General features: G+C 40.4%; 6 protein-coding genes across 8 annotated transcripts; all 6 read left to right on the top strand.

The window, feature by feature from the left end:
* Positions 1-8: 8 nt before the first annotated feature.
* Positions 9-4,221, top strand: LOC108009826 (polycystin family receptor for egg jelly). 3 transcript variants are annotated; one of them, XM_070994740.1, is made up of 4 exons: positions 9-648; positions 699-1,058; positions 1,112-1,755; positions 1,814-1,993. In XM_070994740.1, exons 1-4 carry the CDS (start codon positions 21-23, stop codon positions 1,850-1,852), a joined length of 1,671 nt encoding a protein of 556 aa, XP_070850841.1. In that variant the 5' UTR covers positions 9-20; the 3' UTR covers positions 1,853-1,993. The 3 variants fall into 3 exon arrangements, with proteins under 3 accessions (XP_070850841.1, XP_036669234.3, XP_065719934.2); XM_036813339.3 differs by having other exon boundaries at positions 1,112-4,221; XM_065863862.2 differs by lacking the exons at positions 1,112-1,755; positions 1,814-1,993 and having other exon boundaries at positions 704-872.
* A 3,575-nt stretch (positions 4,222-7,796) lies between these two features.
* Cpr49Ae (Cuticular protein 49Ae) lies at positions 7,797-10,969 on the top strand. Its single transcript, XM_017074522.4, has 3 exons — positions 7,797-7,951; positions 9,330-9,457; positions 10,218-10,969. The coding sequence occupies exons 1-3, from the start codon at positions 7,943-7,945 to the stop codon at positions 10,483-10,485; spliced, it is 405 nt and encodes a 134-aa protein (XP_016930011.3). The 5' UTR covers positions 7,797-7,942; the 3' UTR covers positions 10,486-10,969.
* Positions 10,970-11,912: 943 nt separating this feature from the next.
* Positions 11,913-12,518, top strand: Cpr49Af (Cuticular protein 49Af). Its single transcript, XM_017074523.4, has 2 exons — positions 11,913-12,106; positions 12,164-12,518. Exons 1-2 carry the CDS (start codon positions 11,994-11,996, stop codon positions 12,429-12,431), a joined length of 381 nt encoding a protein of 126 aa, XP_016930012.2. The 5' UTR covers positions 11,913-11,993; the 3' UTR covers positions 12,432-12,518.
* A 1,267-nt stretch (positions 12,519-13,785) lies between these two features.
* On the top strand, positions 13,786-14,501 carry Cpr49Ag (Cuticular protein 49Ag). Its single transcript, XM_017072795.4, has 2 exons — positions 13,786-14,043; positions 14,103-14,501. Exons 1-2 carry the CDS (start codon positions 13,877-13,879, stop codon positions 14,338-14,340), a joined length of 405 nt encoding a protein of 134 aa, XP_016928284.3. The 5' UTR covers positions 13,786-13,876; the 3' UTR covers positions 14,341-14,501.
* Positions 14,502-14,748: 247 nt separating this feature from the next.
* LOC108008986 (uncharacterized) lies at positions 14,749-15,593 on the top strand. The gene is made up of 3 exons (XM_017072928.3): positions 14,749-14,970; positions 15,031-15,354; positions 15,414-15,593. Exons 1-3 carry the CDS (start codon positions 14,830-14,832, stop codon positions 15,591-15,593), a joined length of 645 nt encoding a protein of 214 aa, XP_016928417.3. The 5' UTR covers positions 14,749-14,829.
* A 406-nt stretch (positions 15,594-15,999) lies between these two features.
* Positions 16,000-16,732, top strand: LOC108008169 (uncharacterized). Its single transcript, XM_017071959.3, has 3 exons — positions 16,000-16,139; positions 16,195-16,509; positions 16,564-16,732. Exons 1-3 carry the CDS (start codon positions 16,068-16,070, stop codon positions 16,708-16,710), a joined length of 534 nt encoding a protein of 177 aa, XP_016927448.3. The 5' UTR covers positions 16,000-16,067; the 3' UTR covers positions 16,711-16,732.
* Positions 16,733-16,785: the final 53 nt, after the last annotated feature.

Raw genomic sequence — 16,785 nt, 5'->3', positions numbered from 1 at the left:
CTTTTAGTAAAAATGACTTTATGTCTATAAATCAAAAAATATTTGTACTTTTATTACTGAATTTGACTATTCCGTTTGTTAAAGCAAATGAACTAAGAGAAGCCAATATTAAGATTTATTGCAATGAATATGTGCCCTTCGGAAGACAAACTCATGTTGTTATAACCATGGAAATTCTGCCAGTTAACTCAACGATTACAATATGGTTCAGTACTCCCGACTACCTGTTGGCCTATTTTGAAGTTGGATATGTTGCAAAAGAAATGCCGCCAAAATTTGAAAAAACCTCATCAATCAGTAATAATCTTTCATATTTCGGAATTAAAACGGAAATAAAACCTGATTATGAAGAGGGGTACTACGCCAATTTAACCGCTACTTTTTGGACGGCTGGTAATACAGAACTTACGCTTCTTGGTCGAATAAAACCAATTAGGATATTTGATGTAATACAAATCGTATCTATTGAAGTAAGTCTTCCCCAGCATTGTTCTCCGCAATTGACAATGCTAGCGTGCTCAGATCCCCAATCCCCAAAACAAGTTCTGATCACTCGGGGCTTTCTTATAAATGCACAATTCCTGGAAGACTGTGACCTAAAAGTGAATGGCATTTATAATTGGAGTCTGAGGGACGCTGTTGGGTTAAGTGAGTAGTCCAGTTTACTAAATCACCTTTTCTATCCATCATTTCCACAGCACAGTTTGCATCATATTCTACATATAGTCCTTACCTTAATATTCGGCCGTTTACATTGCGGTTTTTCACGCCCTATGAATTGTGGCGAAATTTGTATGTTCTACGAGTCGAGGGAAAGTCGAATGGATTGCAATTCGGAGCTCGATGTTATCTCAAAATTGTTATGGGTCAGGTGAAAGCTCTAATTCTTGGCGGTAGAACTAAGCGGGCTCAACAAAGTGACCAACTTTGGATGAACGGCTCCATGAGTTACGATTTCTCTAAACGAAGTGGGGATATCCAGTTTTTGAACTATAATTGGAACTGCTATTCCTTTGACGACAATCGTAATCGCTTTTGCCATCGAAACATATCGTCGGGTGAGATTTTTAATGATGGACATTATTAGTTACTTTAAACTATTCTTTATTAGTTGCGGTGTTTTCTATTCCTGCCAATTCCCTAAAGCTTAACTGCAGATACATCTTTCGCTTGCAAGTGATTAGAGATAACAATCCAAATGTTTCATCGCAAGCAATGCAAGTTATTACTATGACGAAATATAAAGTGCTACAGGTAACGATAGAATGCGTAAGGAATTGTCAGAGGGATTACTTTATACCAAATGCGAAGGTTCATCTTCTTTCAAGATGCTTAAACTGTGGCAGTCAAAATATAAAATCTAAATGGTTTATTGATGGTCAGCTAGTGGTTAGTAGCAATGAGTTAGTAATGTACATACGGATATCATCGAATGTGACCCGGATTAACCTTGTTGTTTCATCGGAAGATGGGCAATATGGCCGGATGAGTAAAATCCTGATAAAAAACCCTAGGCCCTCTGGCGGAACTTGTTCGATTTATCCAAAGGAAGGCCACGAGGCAGTGACTCCATTTTTCCCTTGTTGTCGAAACTTTGTGTCGTTGAACCACCCCATCGAGTATTGGTATTATGTAGGCCCAGTTCTTCTTGGTACTTGTCTTGACTGCAACTGCGAGGTTTACTTACCTGTCACTGACATCATAAAAGTGCTTGTATGCGATGCACTATATGCATGCCACACCACTTGGATAAAGGTAAAGATCAATGCTCTACAAAATATTCCTCATAATATTCCTAAACTTTTGGAACAAGGACTTCTGCATCGGTATTTGCAAACCGTACAATCTATAATGCAGCATTTGCACAACACGGATTCTGGAATAGTTCTTTTAAGGAATTTCACAGCCATTCATCCTCAATCGCGAAGTTCTCTCGCAAGATTGGCGAACTTAACCTTAACATTAGCACACCGTTTATATCCGTCAGATCAAAAAAAGGATAACTTACTAAGCATGATGGTTAGCAAAATTAATGATAATTTTGAGGAAATATACCTTGACGATGACGTGCACTTTCTCACGGAACAACCATTCATCAACATTAGGCTAGCTTGTTTAGAAGTATATGAAGCAATGCAAGCATTATGCAAAAGAACTTCTCGGCCACCATGGCCAATTTATAATAAGTACTATAGGGCATACGGCAAGTTAAAAGAGCCTTTATATAAAAAATTGATTGCTAGGACTCAAACGATGGAAAACAAAAAAGACATTTTTCCATGGACTTTCTGGCTAAAATCTACTTGGGAAAAAGAGCGTCTCTATCGCCATTTAAATTATCTTCCCCATAATATTTACCGGACAGATCTTGGTGAAAAAAGAGAGATGGCGCAAAGCGCAGTTGCACTGGATATTCAGTGTTTTAAAACTTTCCCAAAGAAATTCATTCGAGTATTAACAAGCGATCATTTTCAGTGGGTTCTTGTTCCACCAGCTGTTTTTGTGGATGTCATGGGAACGAATAAGGGAAGAGTCTGCCTCAAAGTCGTATCTATTAAACAGGAACTCAATTGGTGGTACCCACTTGAGAAGAAACCTAGTTCTCTTGTACTTTCTGTGCGTATTTATAAAAATGAAGATAAGTTTACTATCCCGATCAATCTAAATAATAGTCGGATTCACTTTAGGACTATAAATACTTATCACAACGAATCTTTGGTAAAGCTCCGGAATAAGTCGAAAAGTAAGAAGAACTCTTCGAGAACGGATCATGTGCACAAAGCTGGGATATACGTAGATTGCATGAGACAGGGAAAACTTCGATCCATTCGGTCTGTACGTATTTACCGCATAGTGCTGATGGAGCACTCAGTGTTGGCTGTTCATTTTACTAAGGCCACTCACAGGCTACAGGTTGTGGTGAAGCTAAGAAGAAAGCCATTGTTCCGCGAAATTTCCTCGTCCAAGTGCATTGTTCCCGCTCGCACTAAAAGTAAGATCATTCTTTTGAGGAATAACTGCCATGGAGCCCTACGGGGATATCTTGCGTTGCGAGTTGCCTCGAATATATCGATAAGAAATAGCCCCAATACACCGGTAAAAAATGGACCAGCGACTTTTGCGTTCGCATTTCAAATTCGCAGCTGTGAGTCTTGGTTATATAGCTCTGATCCAGAAAAGCAACACTGGGTACACTATGGATGCTTCCCTACGATGACCCTCAGTGTGAAGAAGGGTGTTCGTTGCAAATGCAATATTCTGGGAACATATACCAATTATTTGTACTATATTCCTAGTATTGAAGTTCCAGATTCTGTTTATACAGAAGCACAAATGAATTATTTCATTGTTGCATTTTATATCATACTCTTTTCAATTATACTGCTTTGGATACTATGGTTATATATTTACAGAAATCGGCTTCCCAGCAAGACAATTTTTATACCGGAATTCGAATTGAAGGACGAAACTACTGAGGAGCTTCATGATCTGGTCATATCCTTGAGAACAGGTGGTCGCCTAAATTCGGGAACCACAGCGTCCTTGGAATTGGTTCTATATGACCCGTTAAACCAGGAGCGAAAAATCACAGTTGTACAGGATCCTGAGCATATATTTCTCAAGCCTAATACCACATTGTATCTTTGGATACGTACTCGAGATATCCGTATACCCACACAAGTTTTGATTTCCCATAACAGCGCTGGACGTTTCCCAAGTTGGTTTCTGCGTCGCATTGAGGTGAACGACATTCAGACCCACGAAACGCAGGTCTTCGTCGCTCGGCAATTTATAGAAAAGAAAAAGTTACTATTATCATCATCCCTTATTTATAAGCAAGGAGATGTTCGTTTTTTTGACTCTTGGAAAGGTAGATTCTACATGCACTTTGAGATGCTCTGGATCAACTGGTCGCTGTGGCAGCCAGTTACCGGAAATTGGAGGGAATCCACCCTGTATCCATATATGACTCGAGGCAAACGATTCTGCGTGTTCGTCAGTAAGCAAATGGTTAACTTGGCAGTCTGCGCCTCGTATTTTGGCTTGACAACAACCGAAAGTTTACAATTATTCCGCAGCAAGTTTTTGAATTACAAAGACTTGGTAGTATTGAGTATTATGTGCTGTTTTCTGGATATTTTCTTGTCATTTTTGTTTGCTGCCGTGAACTGGAAATGCTGTTAAAGCGGCTTTATTAATAAAAATCAATGAAATATTAATAAAATATTAATTACACTTGTACTTTAAATTTATATTTCAAGTCATGGGAAAGAAGTGAGAAATGTACGTAAATGCTTGGCAATAAAGGTAAAGAGCGGAGTTTAGCTTGATGTCAGAATATTGGCGTGACAAATTCTCAGATATGGGGGGAGTTCCGAAGTTCCCAGGTTCCCACTCGCGCATATTAAATGTCTTGGCCGCGATTTGCATTAATTAACCATGAGCCGTAATCGACGACGCCCACGTGCCGCGGATCGATCCCTCTGCCATTTAAGACGTCTGTCAATTTGCATAAATCAAATTAATTGACTGGGCCCAACGATACTCGGATACGCAGACGGATTATCGTGGTGTTAGCTTACTAAATGCCAGGCCGATGCGACGATTCATAACTGGAGGTTATGTGCTCCAGTTAGGCGTTTGCCTTCCTGACCACACGAACCAGTTAAGGCCGCCAAAGCAGAGCAATGTTGGCTTATGACTATCCTTGACCATGAAATGGGCAGCTAATACCTGGCTCAGCTGGCCATTTTCCCACTCCCCCCGCCGAGACTCCGTTTCCACCAAATTGCAGTAGCTGGGATCGCGACATGACCAGAACCACTGACATTTAACCGCGGCAACTGGTTCGCTGCTGCGTCCATTGGCTGCTTCTGCTGCGGTGTGCAATTATTTATTTATGCCTGCATTGACATTAGCATTAGCCAGTGCAAAGTATGCCAGGCTGGACCGCAGGCCGGGCCACAAGTTGGCCAAAAGGCGGCTCTAGCTTCTTACGCAACAGCTAAATCAATGCGGACAACCGATTCGCAGAGATGCCACTCCGAAGATCTGGCTGCCTGGGAGTTGTCTTTTGGCTATTAACATTTGATCTTGAGCTGAAAAGGATTTTGTCTAGCTTTTTTTTTGTTAAAGATTTTAAGAGCTTAACCAATCTTGGTGTCACAGAAATATCTTGAACTTTGGGTAATGACTTTAAGCCTAATTGAAGAGTAGGCTTTTTAAAAAAATCCCAAGACTACCAGATTTCTAACCAACCGATTTCTGAAAAATGCTATGGAAAATCTCGAAAAACAATGTGAGCTTTTTCTTTAAATTAACTTCTCAAGAGTAAGCTTTGTATAGCATCCCAAAAGATCCATATCAACAGATACCATAAGATATTTTTAATCCAACCGAATCTTCTGAAGATTTAATGAACATTTCATTTAGTTACAATAAAATCCCGAAAATCCCAAAATAAACGTTATAATTTTTGGAAAATATAATATTTTTCGGATATTACAAAATCGATAGGATACTCTTTCGTTTTCGGTTTCGTATTAAATTAATTAACAGGTCTTGCGGTTATATCCCTTCCTACCCAAACTGGCATCTTAAATCCAGAACATTGCAAGAGAATGGCACAACTAATCCAATTGTCCAGCCGTAAAAAGTTGATATTAAAAACAGTAGACAAAAGTTCGCACCTCGCGTGGCCAGCATGCCCGTCCCCCTGCTGGGTATCAAATTGCAGACACTACTCAAAACGTCTTTAAAACAAATTACGCTGTATGCCGTAAAGAACGCGCCGCGACCTTCAAAGTGGACAGCGGGCGAGAACTGGTTGGGGCAACCAGAATATGACCATATAGCCATATAACCAGACGGCGGATAGCCAACTGACATTTGGTGGCATCGGGTTCTATAATCGCAGAAGCCATGCGTAACATTTCAAGGTTCCGCCGCCTAATAACAAGCCCAGATGGGAAATGCTCAGGCGAGAACATAAATCTCGCTAGGCCGACAGCGGTTTAAATGGAAATAAAGTTTATTTGATAAACTCATTTAAAAGCAGTACAATAAATATTAAAATTAATACAGTCGAATGTCTTCATAATTATTGCGACCCAACCGAAAAAAAGAGCGAGGGAACAATAATAAGGCAATGGCCACAGACTTTGACTTCCACCTCGACGACTTCGCCTTTAACTTGCTCAGTTCAGGCCCCAAAAAAACAAAAAAACTAAGTACTCGTACTATATGGATTTTCTTTTTTCCGATCTTTTTGGGTTGCCAAAGACAATAACAATACAATACGGCCACAATCTTTGGGACAATCTTGTCACGAAATTCTGTCGCCGTCTGTGTCGGAGTTGCAGTTAGAGGAGATGGAGGTGGAGGATGGCGTTTCAGGCCGTCGTTGCAGACAAAGTCTAAAAGTCTGGCCCCATCTGCTGGCCCAAAGCTATTCATTAGACGCGCCTACACTTTGGCAGCGACGACAACAACTTGGCGTTTAGCAATTTCTGGCATTTTGACCCCGTGCACGGCTTCAGTTTGAGGTCTGCCCATAGGTTTGGGCTTGGGTTTTGGGTTTTTGGGTACTGGGTACCAGTAACGCCGCTCCGATGGCTGCCTGACTTTGATTGCGATGGCCGATTAATGCAGCGCATTTAAATGCAACGGTTCACCCCCCAAAAAAACACGAGTCAGGTGGCAACGCCGGCGGCCGAGATCGGTATCTTTATTATCATTATCATTTAGCTGGGGCGTATCCATAAACTGTTCTTCTTTCGTCGCTTGCTGGGTGCTTACACTGAACGAAATAAAGGCAAAATAAAAAGGGTAAAGATTATTATCTACCGATCTTAATAATCCCTTGAAGGCTGTCCAAAAATTTGTATAGATTTCTAAGGCCTTCAGATTATACGATCAGATATCATAAAAAACTCATGAAAAGGTTGATTTAAAAATAGTTCTTAAAAATATTGAAAAGTTCAAGGATTATATTGACCTTTCAAATATTTTGCTTAAAAATATAAAACAAAAAATATATTTGCGAACCAATTTAATATTTCCAAGTTCCTATATTTTGGGAATGACAAATTTTTTTAGTCCAAGCTTAGAAATGGAACCAAAAATATAAAGCCTATACTATCATAAAATGAGTAACCTATGTATTTCTTTAGATTTTATCCAAAAAATATATTTGCGAACCATTTAAATATTTCCAAGTTTCTATATTTTGGGAATGACAAATTTTTTCAGACCAAGCCAGAAATGTAGCCCAAAATATAAAACCTATACTACCATAAAATGAGAAACCTATGTATTTCTTCAGATTTTATCCCTGTGTAGCTATTTCCGCCGGCTGATGCAATTACCAAGCAATAGATTTAAATGTGTGTAGACGCTCTGGCAAAACAGCCTGAAACAATTGCATAAATTAAGTGTACTTAGTACAGAGTTAGTTCTTTATTTCCAGCCCAGAACAGCAGAGCCTCTGCCTCTCTTGTCGCTTCTGCTGCTCTTTGGAAACGGCGAAGTCGACTGCGACAGCGACTTAGGCGTTGAATCTTTAGTTTAGTTTTTTAGTTTTTCTTCTCTCTTTAGCCAGCCATCTCGACACCCACCCACCCATCCCCAACACCCCCTATGTCCCCTATATCCCCCCACCAGCCAAGTTGGTAGTTACTTGTTGGTTGTTAGTTGTTCGTTGTTGGTTTTGGACGTACTCGTGTCGCAGCTTTGCATCTTGTCTATGTGTGTGCAACGCTTTGCCAACTGAAACTGAATTGTTTGCAGCCTCGCCAATGCAATTTTCGTATAAATAGACTCACCTGCCGGCATTGGGCATCATTAAATAAAAACGTTCGTTCAATTAACAACTGCAGTGTGCTGAGGACCCAGTCGAAAGGATACTTTTGCCTTTGGATTACACTTCTGAGCTTCGAACAAGATGAAGAACGTAAGTGTCCGAAAGGATTCGAGTGAACAAAAGGGAAAACCATAGTATTCAGTTGAAGGATGAGCTCTCGATGAGTTTGTTTTGGGATATGTTGGGAAAAGTGTCAAATATAGTGAAAACGAAAACAGTAAATTAATAAAAGTGTGTTAGGATGCTCTTAAAAAAGGTTTGAAGGGTTAAAAACAAAAATTAGCCTTAAAAGTTCAGTAAGATTTTTAAGAAAATTAGGAATTCTTGTATGTATATGTAAATGCAACACAAAAATTGTTTCAAAAATATTTTAAAACAGTAAAATTGTATTATTTATTTAGAAACAACTTTTGCTAAAGTATAAATTATTATCGGCCCTTAAATAAATCAGGTTTTCCCATAAATGTGTTATGTTTGGTTTTTATTAGACAAAACCCCTTTATAGATAATCCTAATCATTACTTTATTTTCTGCTCAAGACTGCTGAAATTTTTCACAAGTTAGTGGTTCTTTTAAGGTGTCAGATATATACTACCTTGGTATTCCCTCGCTCCCGCAACTTCTCATAAAACATATGACCAGACATGCCCCGGTGATAAAAGCTTTCGTAAATCAATCGCCTAGGGTGAGCTGCATAGCTTTTGAAGCGTTTATGACGGCTCAAAAAAAATAATACAACGCGGGGCCCTTTAGAGTTTTTTCGTTTAAATCTTCCGCAATTACGATACCCGCCGGCAATAAAGGCGGGTGCAAAACCATATAGCATATTGCCAACGGGGGCAGACACGTCTTGCCATTTGAATGGCTTAAAAGCCAAAGGCAATTAACGGATTCAGACTCGGGTTCGGATTCCGAGGCAGCGTGTACGCCACGCAAAGGTCACAGTCAGACCAATGGACCAACACCTGGCAGCTGTCCATCGGTCTGAAAAGTTCAGACACGAAATTGGAATCCCAAGTGGAGACCCAAAAGTAAGACCTATTCGGCTAAGTTCAGTTTAGTTGAGCGACAATTGCTTAAGAGTCTGTGTCGATCTGGGGTGAGCTTGGGGTTGCCAAAAAAAATAGGAATAAAAATAAACTGAAGACACCTTTGATGGGGCAGAGGACCACGCCCCGCGATTTCCATGCTCTTTTGTGTACAAGTTAATTGAGTCAGTCGACATCGTGTGTGTGTGTGGAAATGTGGAAAATATTTAATTGGCATCTATTTGCCGACCTCAAAAGGTGTCTAAAAAGCTCGGTATGTGAGAACAGCAAATAAAATAGCTAAGGCAATAAATCTCGGCACTCGGACCCAGTGGCATTGCATAACACTAATACTCGTAGCATCGGGGCACGATTTCAAGATGTTGTTTATTAGCTCGGTTAACATTGCGGAACTCTCCATTTCGTTTTCCCTTCGACAGTTTGCTCTCTGTCTGCTGGTCGCCGCCCTGATGAGCTGCTGCCAGGCTGCCCCCCAAAAAGCGGAGGAGCCCATCGCCATCATCAGCCAGGAGTCCAACATTGAACCAGATGGCTCCTACAACTATGCGTAAGTAATCTGAAAAGCTATTTCAATCAGTTAGACATGATTAGTGATCCTAAACCGAATAGTTCCATGTTATTTACTAAACCAAACATCTCGATCATTGTCAAGACAACTTCGAACGATATTATTAACAAGTGTTTTTAGCCAGCAATTATAGTACGTGTTAATAAGCTCATTAGCTGTACACGCTAATTGAACTTCAACCTTTAATTATCTCCTGGCTCTGAAATTCATTGTAGTTTAAAGTCGGACTTGAAAAATCTGAGTTATATAGCCATTTAAAACTGTCCATTGTTAAATACTAAAATTGTAAAGCATACTTTGGGGCCCTTAGCAAAAATACAAGTATTTAGCTTTTAAGAAAAACCCCCAAAAGTGACTGTCAGTCTGTTATTAGCCATCGCTAAACTAAATCTTCTTGATATCCCCCAACACCACTTTCCCTTAACCCATACTTACTAAACAAAACCAGCTATTAACTTCTATAAAAAGCCATGAAGAATATGCTAATTAAGCTAACAAAATATAGATTAATGAACCATATTTAAATCGAAGTCTTCACAGAAAGGCTAAAAGTTAAACTGTTGATTGAATATTAATTTGATTTGCCTGGCGCCAGCCGGATGATGCATAAAAAGGTGACTTAAGCTTTTTATATACGAGTATAAGCTTTATATATATTTGACATATTTCAAGGCTTATTTGGTTAAAGCCTATGATTATCTCTAATCTTTCTATAATTTCGATTTATTGGTACTTGCAGATACGAAACTGCTAATGGAATCAAGGCCGAGGAGACCGGAACCCTGAAGAAGGCCACCTCCCCCGACACCAGTGACGTGATCATCGCCAGGGGATCGGTGTCCTACACCTCGCCCGAGGGCAACCTGATCACCCTGAACTATTCGGCCGATGATGAGAACGGTTTCCAGCCGCAGGGCGATCATCTGCCCACTCCACCACCAATCCCACCAGCGATCCAGAAGGCTCTGGACTATCTGCTCAGCCTTCCCCCGGCAAAGCGTCGTTAAGGATGGAAGACCCCCTAGATGTTGACCAACGATTGTGACCGACCTCGATTCTAATGTGTAGATGCTGCGCTGTTGCTACCAGTTGATTGCTGCAAATCCCCCAATCCCGATCCCTAGACAATCACACATAAGACACAAGCCAAGGGCTGGAGCCTTTCCTCCTCCTCAATTCTTCTTTCACACAGGAGGTCAAAGGTCGGCCAAATCCACTGACTGAAGAACACAAACTCAAACGGATTTGAGGGACAAACACCACACTGAACAACACAACACGATGATACTGATAACCCAGTCTGCTTTCTTGCTTTCTTCCACGAACTCTCTTCTACGCGAATTTCTTCAGATCTTTTAGTCGCCGGAACTTTGCCATTTTCGGACTCATGTGATATCGTCGATTTATCAATGAAATCAACAAAGAAAATGTAAAAAAAAAACTAACAAACAAGAAATTACGTAAATAATAATATACAGGAATATTATCCACCAAACTTTGTGTAAATAGTCTGTAAATTAGAAACATTTACACGTAGTCTAAGCCCAGACGTCGATGAGGATTTGAATCTTCATTGTCTCGGATATTAGATAAACACTTGTGAAGAACTATGAAGATATTCTTTAGCCTTAGCTGCAAATAAAGAATTAAAGATTCTTTCGAAAAGTAAACAAATGAGGCTTTTTAATGATTTGGGCAAGCCTTAAAAGGGGCAACAAATGACCTCTATTAATCCCTAATAGTCAAAGTATCAATAGCTTTAATCAGGTTTCAAAACAACATGGCTTTTAAAATATTCCACTCCCACTGGCACCGATAATCTGTCGGATCGTATTTCCATCCGATGTTTTGAGCTTCTGTCGTGGTCGTAAATCTAAAATCTCAATTCCTCAAATAACCGTGATGACAAACGCTAAAACGAATTAATGAATGCACAAAACTTGTTGGCCAGATGCACACACTGAAGGTATAGTTTACATGGGAATTGTCTTAAAGACTATCCGTTTATTCATAGATTCTGTCCAAAAATAACAGCGTCTGTTTTTATTGTTCCATTCTGTTTTGTACTTCAAGGCAACATTTGATAGATTCATTTTATGCAAAGTGGCCAGACGCAGGCTGGCCAAAATGTGGTCACGTTGGTTCGAGATTACCGAGAACCAGAATAGGAGTGATGCCGATGACGAGTGCCCATAGAAGATGGCACAACATTATTATTATTTATTTATTTTAAAAACAATGTGGAGGCTGGCCAGATTCGAAGTTGTCTGCACCAAATTTCACACCCATTTTCGAAAGGCCAGCGACAAACGGAACACGACGAAACAAGTTCAATATTATTTATTGGTCACATTTTAATTTCATGTTAAACATTTTAGTACAGGAATTTTTAGATTGCTAATTTCGTTGCCTATATAAGAGTCTTTGTTTGCCGCTGGGGATCACCAGTCGCTTCGAGACCCCAGCTTGGATTGTATTAATTGATATCGATAGAGCGATATATAGAGATCCCAAAATGAAATTTCTTATAGTGCTTGCCCTTTGTGTGGTTGCTGCTATGGCGACGGAAAACAACGATCCGATTTCCCAGGAATCCAATGTGGAATACAATGGCAAATACCATTATCAGTGAGTTTGTTGTCAGATAGAGTTACTTCAGGGACTAATCGGTACCTAATTATCCAGTTATGAGCTGAAAGATGGCTCCAAGGCCACTCAGGATGGTGTTCTGAAGTCTGTGAATGCCGAACACAATGGCGAAGCGGTCAATGGAAAGTACTCTTTCGTCGGCGACGATGGCCAGACCTATGTGGTGTCCTATACGGCCGATGAGAATGGATACCGCCCGGTGGGTGAACACCTGCCCACCCCACCACCCACTCCGGAGTCCGTCCTGAAGGCCCTGGAATACATCCGTCTCCATCCCTACACAATTCCCGAGAAGAAGCACTAAACATCCCGCAAGAACTGAGCCAAAATGTGATTGGAACCAAAAGAACTGAGACAAAGTTAAAATATATAGTCAAAGAAAACAAAACAAGAGTTTACGTAACCGGAAACAAAAGAGTTCAAATATGTTAGTTCACTTCACTGTTTTGTTTATTCAGGGCTGGAGCTCAGCTGAGATCCCCTCTTCGAAGAGCCACTGCAACATGTGTGCCAAAATGTGTGTTAAATTTGCCTTACTTAGCAGTTTTTGGCTCTGCTGGCCATCTCGCTAAACAATTACTAATTGAAAGCTAAATTGTTAAATAAGCAATTGAAGCCCAAGCAGAGTGGCAAAAGTCTCAAGGCCGAATCCGCAATCATTTTAAGTGAGATTGAGCAGCAGCCTTAGAACTTCGAGATCGACTAAACAAAATCAATAGAAATTATGTAAGCCAAACAGAAACTGAAAGTGTGACTCGGGTTTTGTTTTCTTCGTTTTAATTTACAATAATATGTTAATTTTTAAGGCAAACACAGGTAGAACCTTAGAGATTCCGGGAAGAGGTTGAAGAACATTTCTCTTACCCTGAGAATTAATCAGATATGTATCGCAGGTGATTTAGAATTTTTGTCGCTTAGCTCTTTTGTTTCTACCCGAACGAAGTTCATTGACCATTCCTTTCCCGAAAAAAGTCTAGGCTCTATGACACAATTGTGGTTAATATTCGCAGCATATAGCCAACATATGGGTATATGTAAGTTCGCAGTGTTATCAATTCGATTTATGGCCAGCAATACTCTAAATTTTTTATAGCTCTTTTGTCTTCAACGAATACCGTTAGCTTCTCGACCAGCAAAAATATTTCCCTAATTGAAACGTGATCGGTATGCTAAAAACTGCGAATCGTTATGACTTATGGAAATATTTGAAAAGATCTGGCTGGCACAACTAGCACTCCCTCAAGTCAAATCCTTAACGGAATCCCCAGGAACTGGCTGGAGTCAACGGAACTAACCGGTGAGCCGACTCCCAGAAGAATTATATTCTGCTCAGACAAATCACGTAGCCTGTCAAGATCCGCGATATGTGACGAGGGGTGGAGGGCTGAAGACTGTCACCTGCTGACATCGTCGTCGCTCCATCTTCATCTCCATCTCTTTTGGCGGTGTGATCTGATGTTTACTCATCGCGGGGCAATAAAACCGAAACCGAAATCCGAAATCCGATGAAAAAAACCCCGGTCAGAAAGCAGAAGAAGAAGCATCAGCGCCCGCTCGTAATTTCTGCGAGTACTTCGAAGCTTATCTAGTGCGCCCATCGTAATGGCAATCGTAAGCAGCCGAAGTCATGGAGCCAAAGTATAAAAAGCCCGGCTCTCGTTTGGGCAGTCAACAGTCGCTCGCCGGATACCGCCCACACTTAAGACTCAGTTTAAAAAGGATAGGATATACCCCTCCAACACCTCCAACATGTACAAGTTCGTCTTTCTCGTCTGCTCCGCCATGCTGCTCAGCTATGTCCTGGCCAGACCCCAGGATCAGCGGGCAGGAGCTGCCACGCCCACTTCGACGACCACAGCTGCCACCATTGTCAAGCAGGATAATGTGAATAATGCCGACGGAAGCTTTAACAGCAGGTGAGTTATCAAAAGGTTTTCGACTAAGAAACAGGATAGTTATAGCTCTGATATTATAGCTACGAGACCTCGAACGGAATACGCGTGGAGAACATTGGCTACCTGAAGAAGATCATTGTGCCCAAGACGGAGACCTCCGATGGCCAGGTGATCGATGAGCACGAGGAGCTGGTTCTCGTCCAGACCGGATCCTACAGCTACAGCGATCCCGATGGCAACCTCATCACCCTGCGCTACGTGGCCGATGAGAATGGATTCCAGCCAGAGGGAGACCATCTGCCAGTGGGCCCGCAATAGTTTTATATAAGTACATAGATCCCATACTCCTTATAATATTTCGCTTGAAAGTATTATGCACTGCCTGAATGCCATACGAAATTGAAATGTTAGTCTTAAGCAAACACACACACATACCGAAAGAGAGAAATAAATATTGGAAACGATAATGAAAACGACAACCGAAGTGAAGTTACTTCTCAGCCTCGCGTGGCCTATAACATTACATTACCAAATTGCCCTTCACGCAATGTGGTTAACACTGATGATCGCCAAGTGGCGGTGAGTTGGGATAGTGATGCTGGTGGTCATGAGCCAACTGCCGGATTTGTTTACACTGATGGCTCACTGATGGTAAGAGCCCCCGGCTCCAAATGACATTGATGCTGATATGATATAGGGCTCAGAATTGGGTATCATGTGTGTGTTTGCCCAACTCAATGGGGAAGGCCCAGAATACGGTTAATTGCTCTATAATGCGCATGATTAAACTGTCATTAGGTGTGGATTATGCCATTTCATCAGTGGCTAATGTGGGATCAGTTGATCAACCATTGGGACACCGGAATGTTGCCATTTCTCTGGTGCTTCGGCATTATTATAAGCAGTCTACTGCAAATACATCCTGCAGATACAGCAAAGTTGATTCCAGTGAGTAATCCACTATTCATCTACAACATTATCTGGAAATATAATATTTCTCCTTTACAGAACATGGGCTATTATGTGGAGATGAAGCAAATGGACTGTGTGGGTAATCCTGACTATTTTGCCAACCTCTTCTGCAGAATCCTGCCTCCTAACAACAGGACCATGGAGGCCTCTGTGAATATCATGCAAAAGTTGTCCGTCTTTAGTGGTTCGCTTAGGGTATCGATTCCCAATGCCAAAAAGGTCATAACCCAAATATTTAACATCACCTTCGATGTGTGTAAAGTTTTGCGCGAACGCAAGCGGAAGGTGCTCATCGATCTATTGGTCAACACTTTGGCCAGGAACAGTAACGCAAGGGATTGGAGGTGTCCTTTTCCAAAGGTACAAACCTAGATTACTATAAAATCGTAAATTAAGTAAATTTTTGAATTTTTTTTCAGGGTAAATTCGAGTCCAAAAACATTTCGGTTACCGATTTGCCGCCCATGTTAACCGAATCCGAGTTTTTCGTCAGCATGGACTTCTTTATACCCAAGGTAGCCATTGCAATGAATGTCACTCTGCATGGACATCTTTTTGAAATTGCTAAAGAAAAAGCTAGGAGGAAGAAATATTTGTAAAGCTGTTATTTTAAACATTTCTCAAATAAATATTTATAACTTATGTTCGATTTTTGTTCGATTTTTTATCGGTTTTGTTATGATAAACTTTAAGTCACAGCATTTAGAAAAACGAGAGTTTTCTGTAAATGGATTCTACGTACCAATTCTACACCTTTGATACATAACTTGGCCTTAAATTCACTGCATACTTTGAGGCACTAACTTATTATTAAATAATTGCGAATGGAAAATCAGAGGCTTTAATCTAAACAAGTGGTGTGGACGCAATACTATGATCGAAACCAATAATATTGTACATTGAAATGTTATCATAGTATGGCTCTCTTCCATTTAACTAAGTTTTTACGCCCGATTCACAATTGAAATGATGGCAATCAACAATTATGTTACGGATTAGTAATTACTTCAATTTCGATAGAGTTTCAACCAGAGAACAAGCCAATTTAGTTTTGCACCGTTTGGTCGACAGTAATGTTCTATCTATGGATGACCATACGGATCATTTTGTTACTCGTCCACCTGATCCATTATACCGAAGCCAGGGTAATATATCAGTTATAAATTAAATATTTATATATCAAACCAAACAAACTTTCAGAGACGTATACGATGGGATTGTTTTGACTGTCAGATGGAGCCTCAGTATGCTGATCAGATAAAGTGCCAGGTTGGAGGCATCAGACGCCATCTTTTAAATGTGGAGTTAAAATTGCTTACGGAAATTGACCAAATTAAGACTTATGTCAAAATATCGACTAAATCTAAGCCAAGTGATAATTATCGAAAGTTCTTTGATATTACCTTTGACGGGTGCAAAGTAATATCGGACATGACTCCAGGTACCATGGTATCGAAGATGTATAATGCAGTCATCAAATCGAGCAATCAACCCCGAAAGTGTCCCGTAAAAGAGGTTAACTTATCGCTATTTTATACCTTACTTTATAAAAGAATATTAACATTACAGGGCGTAATCTACTATCATGACATAAGTATCGAAGAGGTCTTACCAATGTTTGTGCCCACCACCCAGCTGTTTATCGAAGTGGACTTCTTCTCTCGGCGGCAGTCGTACTTGAATATAAGCATGAGAGGGGAAATAACTGCAAAATAATATTTAAATATATTCATATCGATTCCAACTATATTCATTTTAATGGTTAATAGACCACTTTAACGGTATGACCGC

The sequence above is a fragment of the Drosophila suzukii genome, chromosome 2R (genome assembly GCF_043229965.1).
Source record: "Drosophila suzukii chromosome 2R, CBGP_Dsuzu_IsoJpt1.0, whole genome shotgun sequence".
NCBI lineage: Eukaryota > Metazoa > Arthropoda > Insecta > Diptera > Drosophilidae > Drosophila > Drosophila suzukii.
Note: the sequence above shows the minus strand (reverse complement) of the source record. Positions and strands in the feature narration are given on the sequence as shown.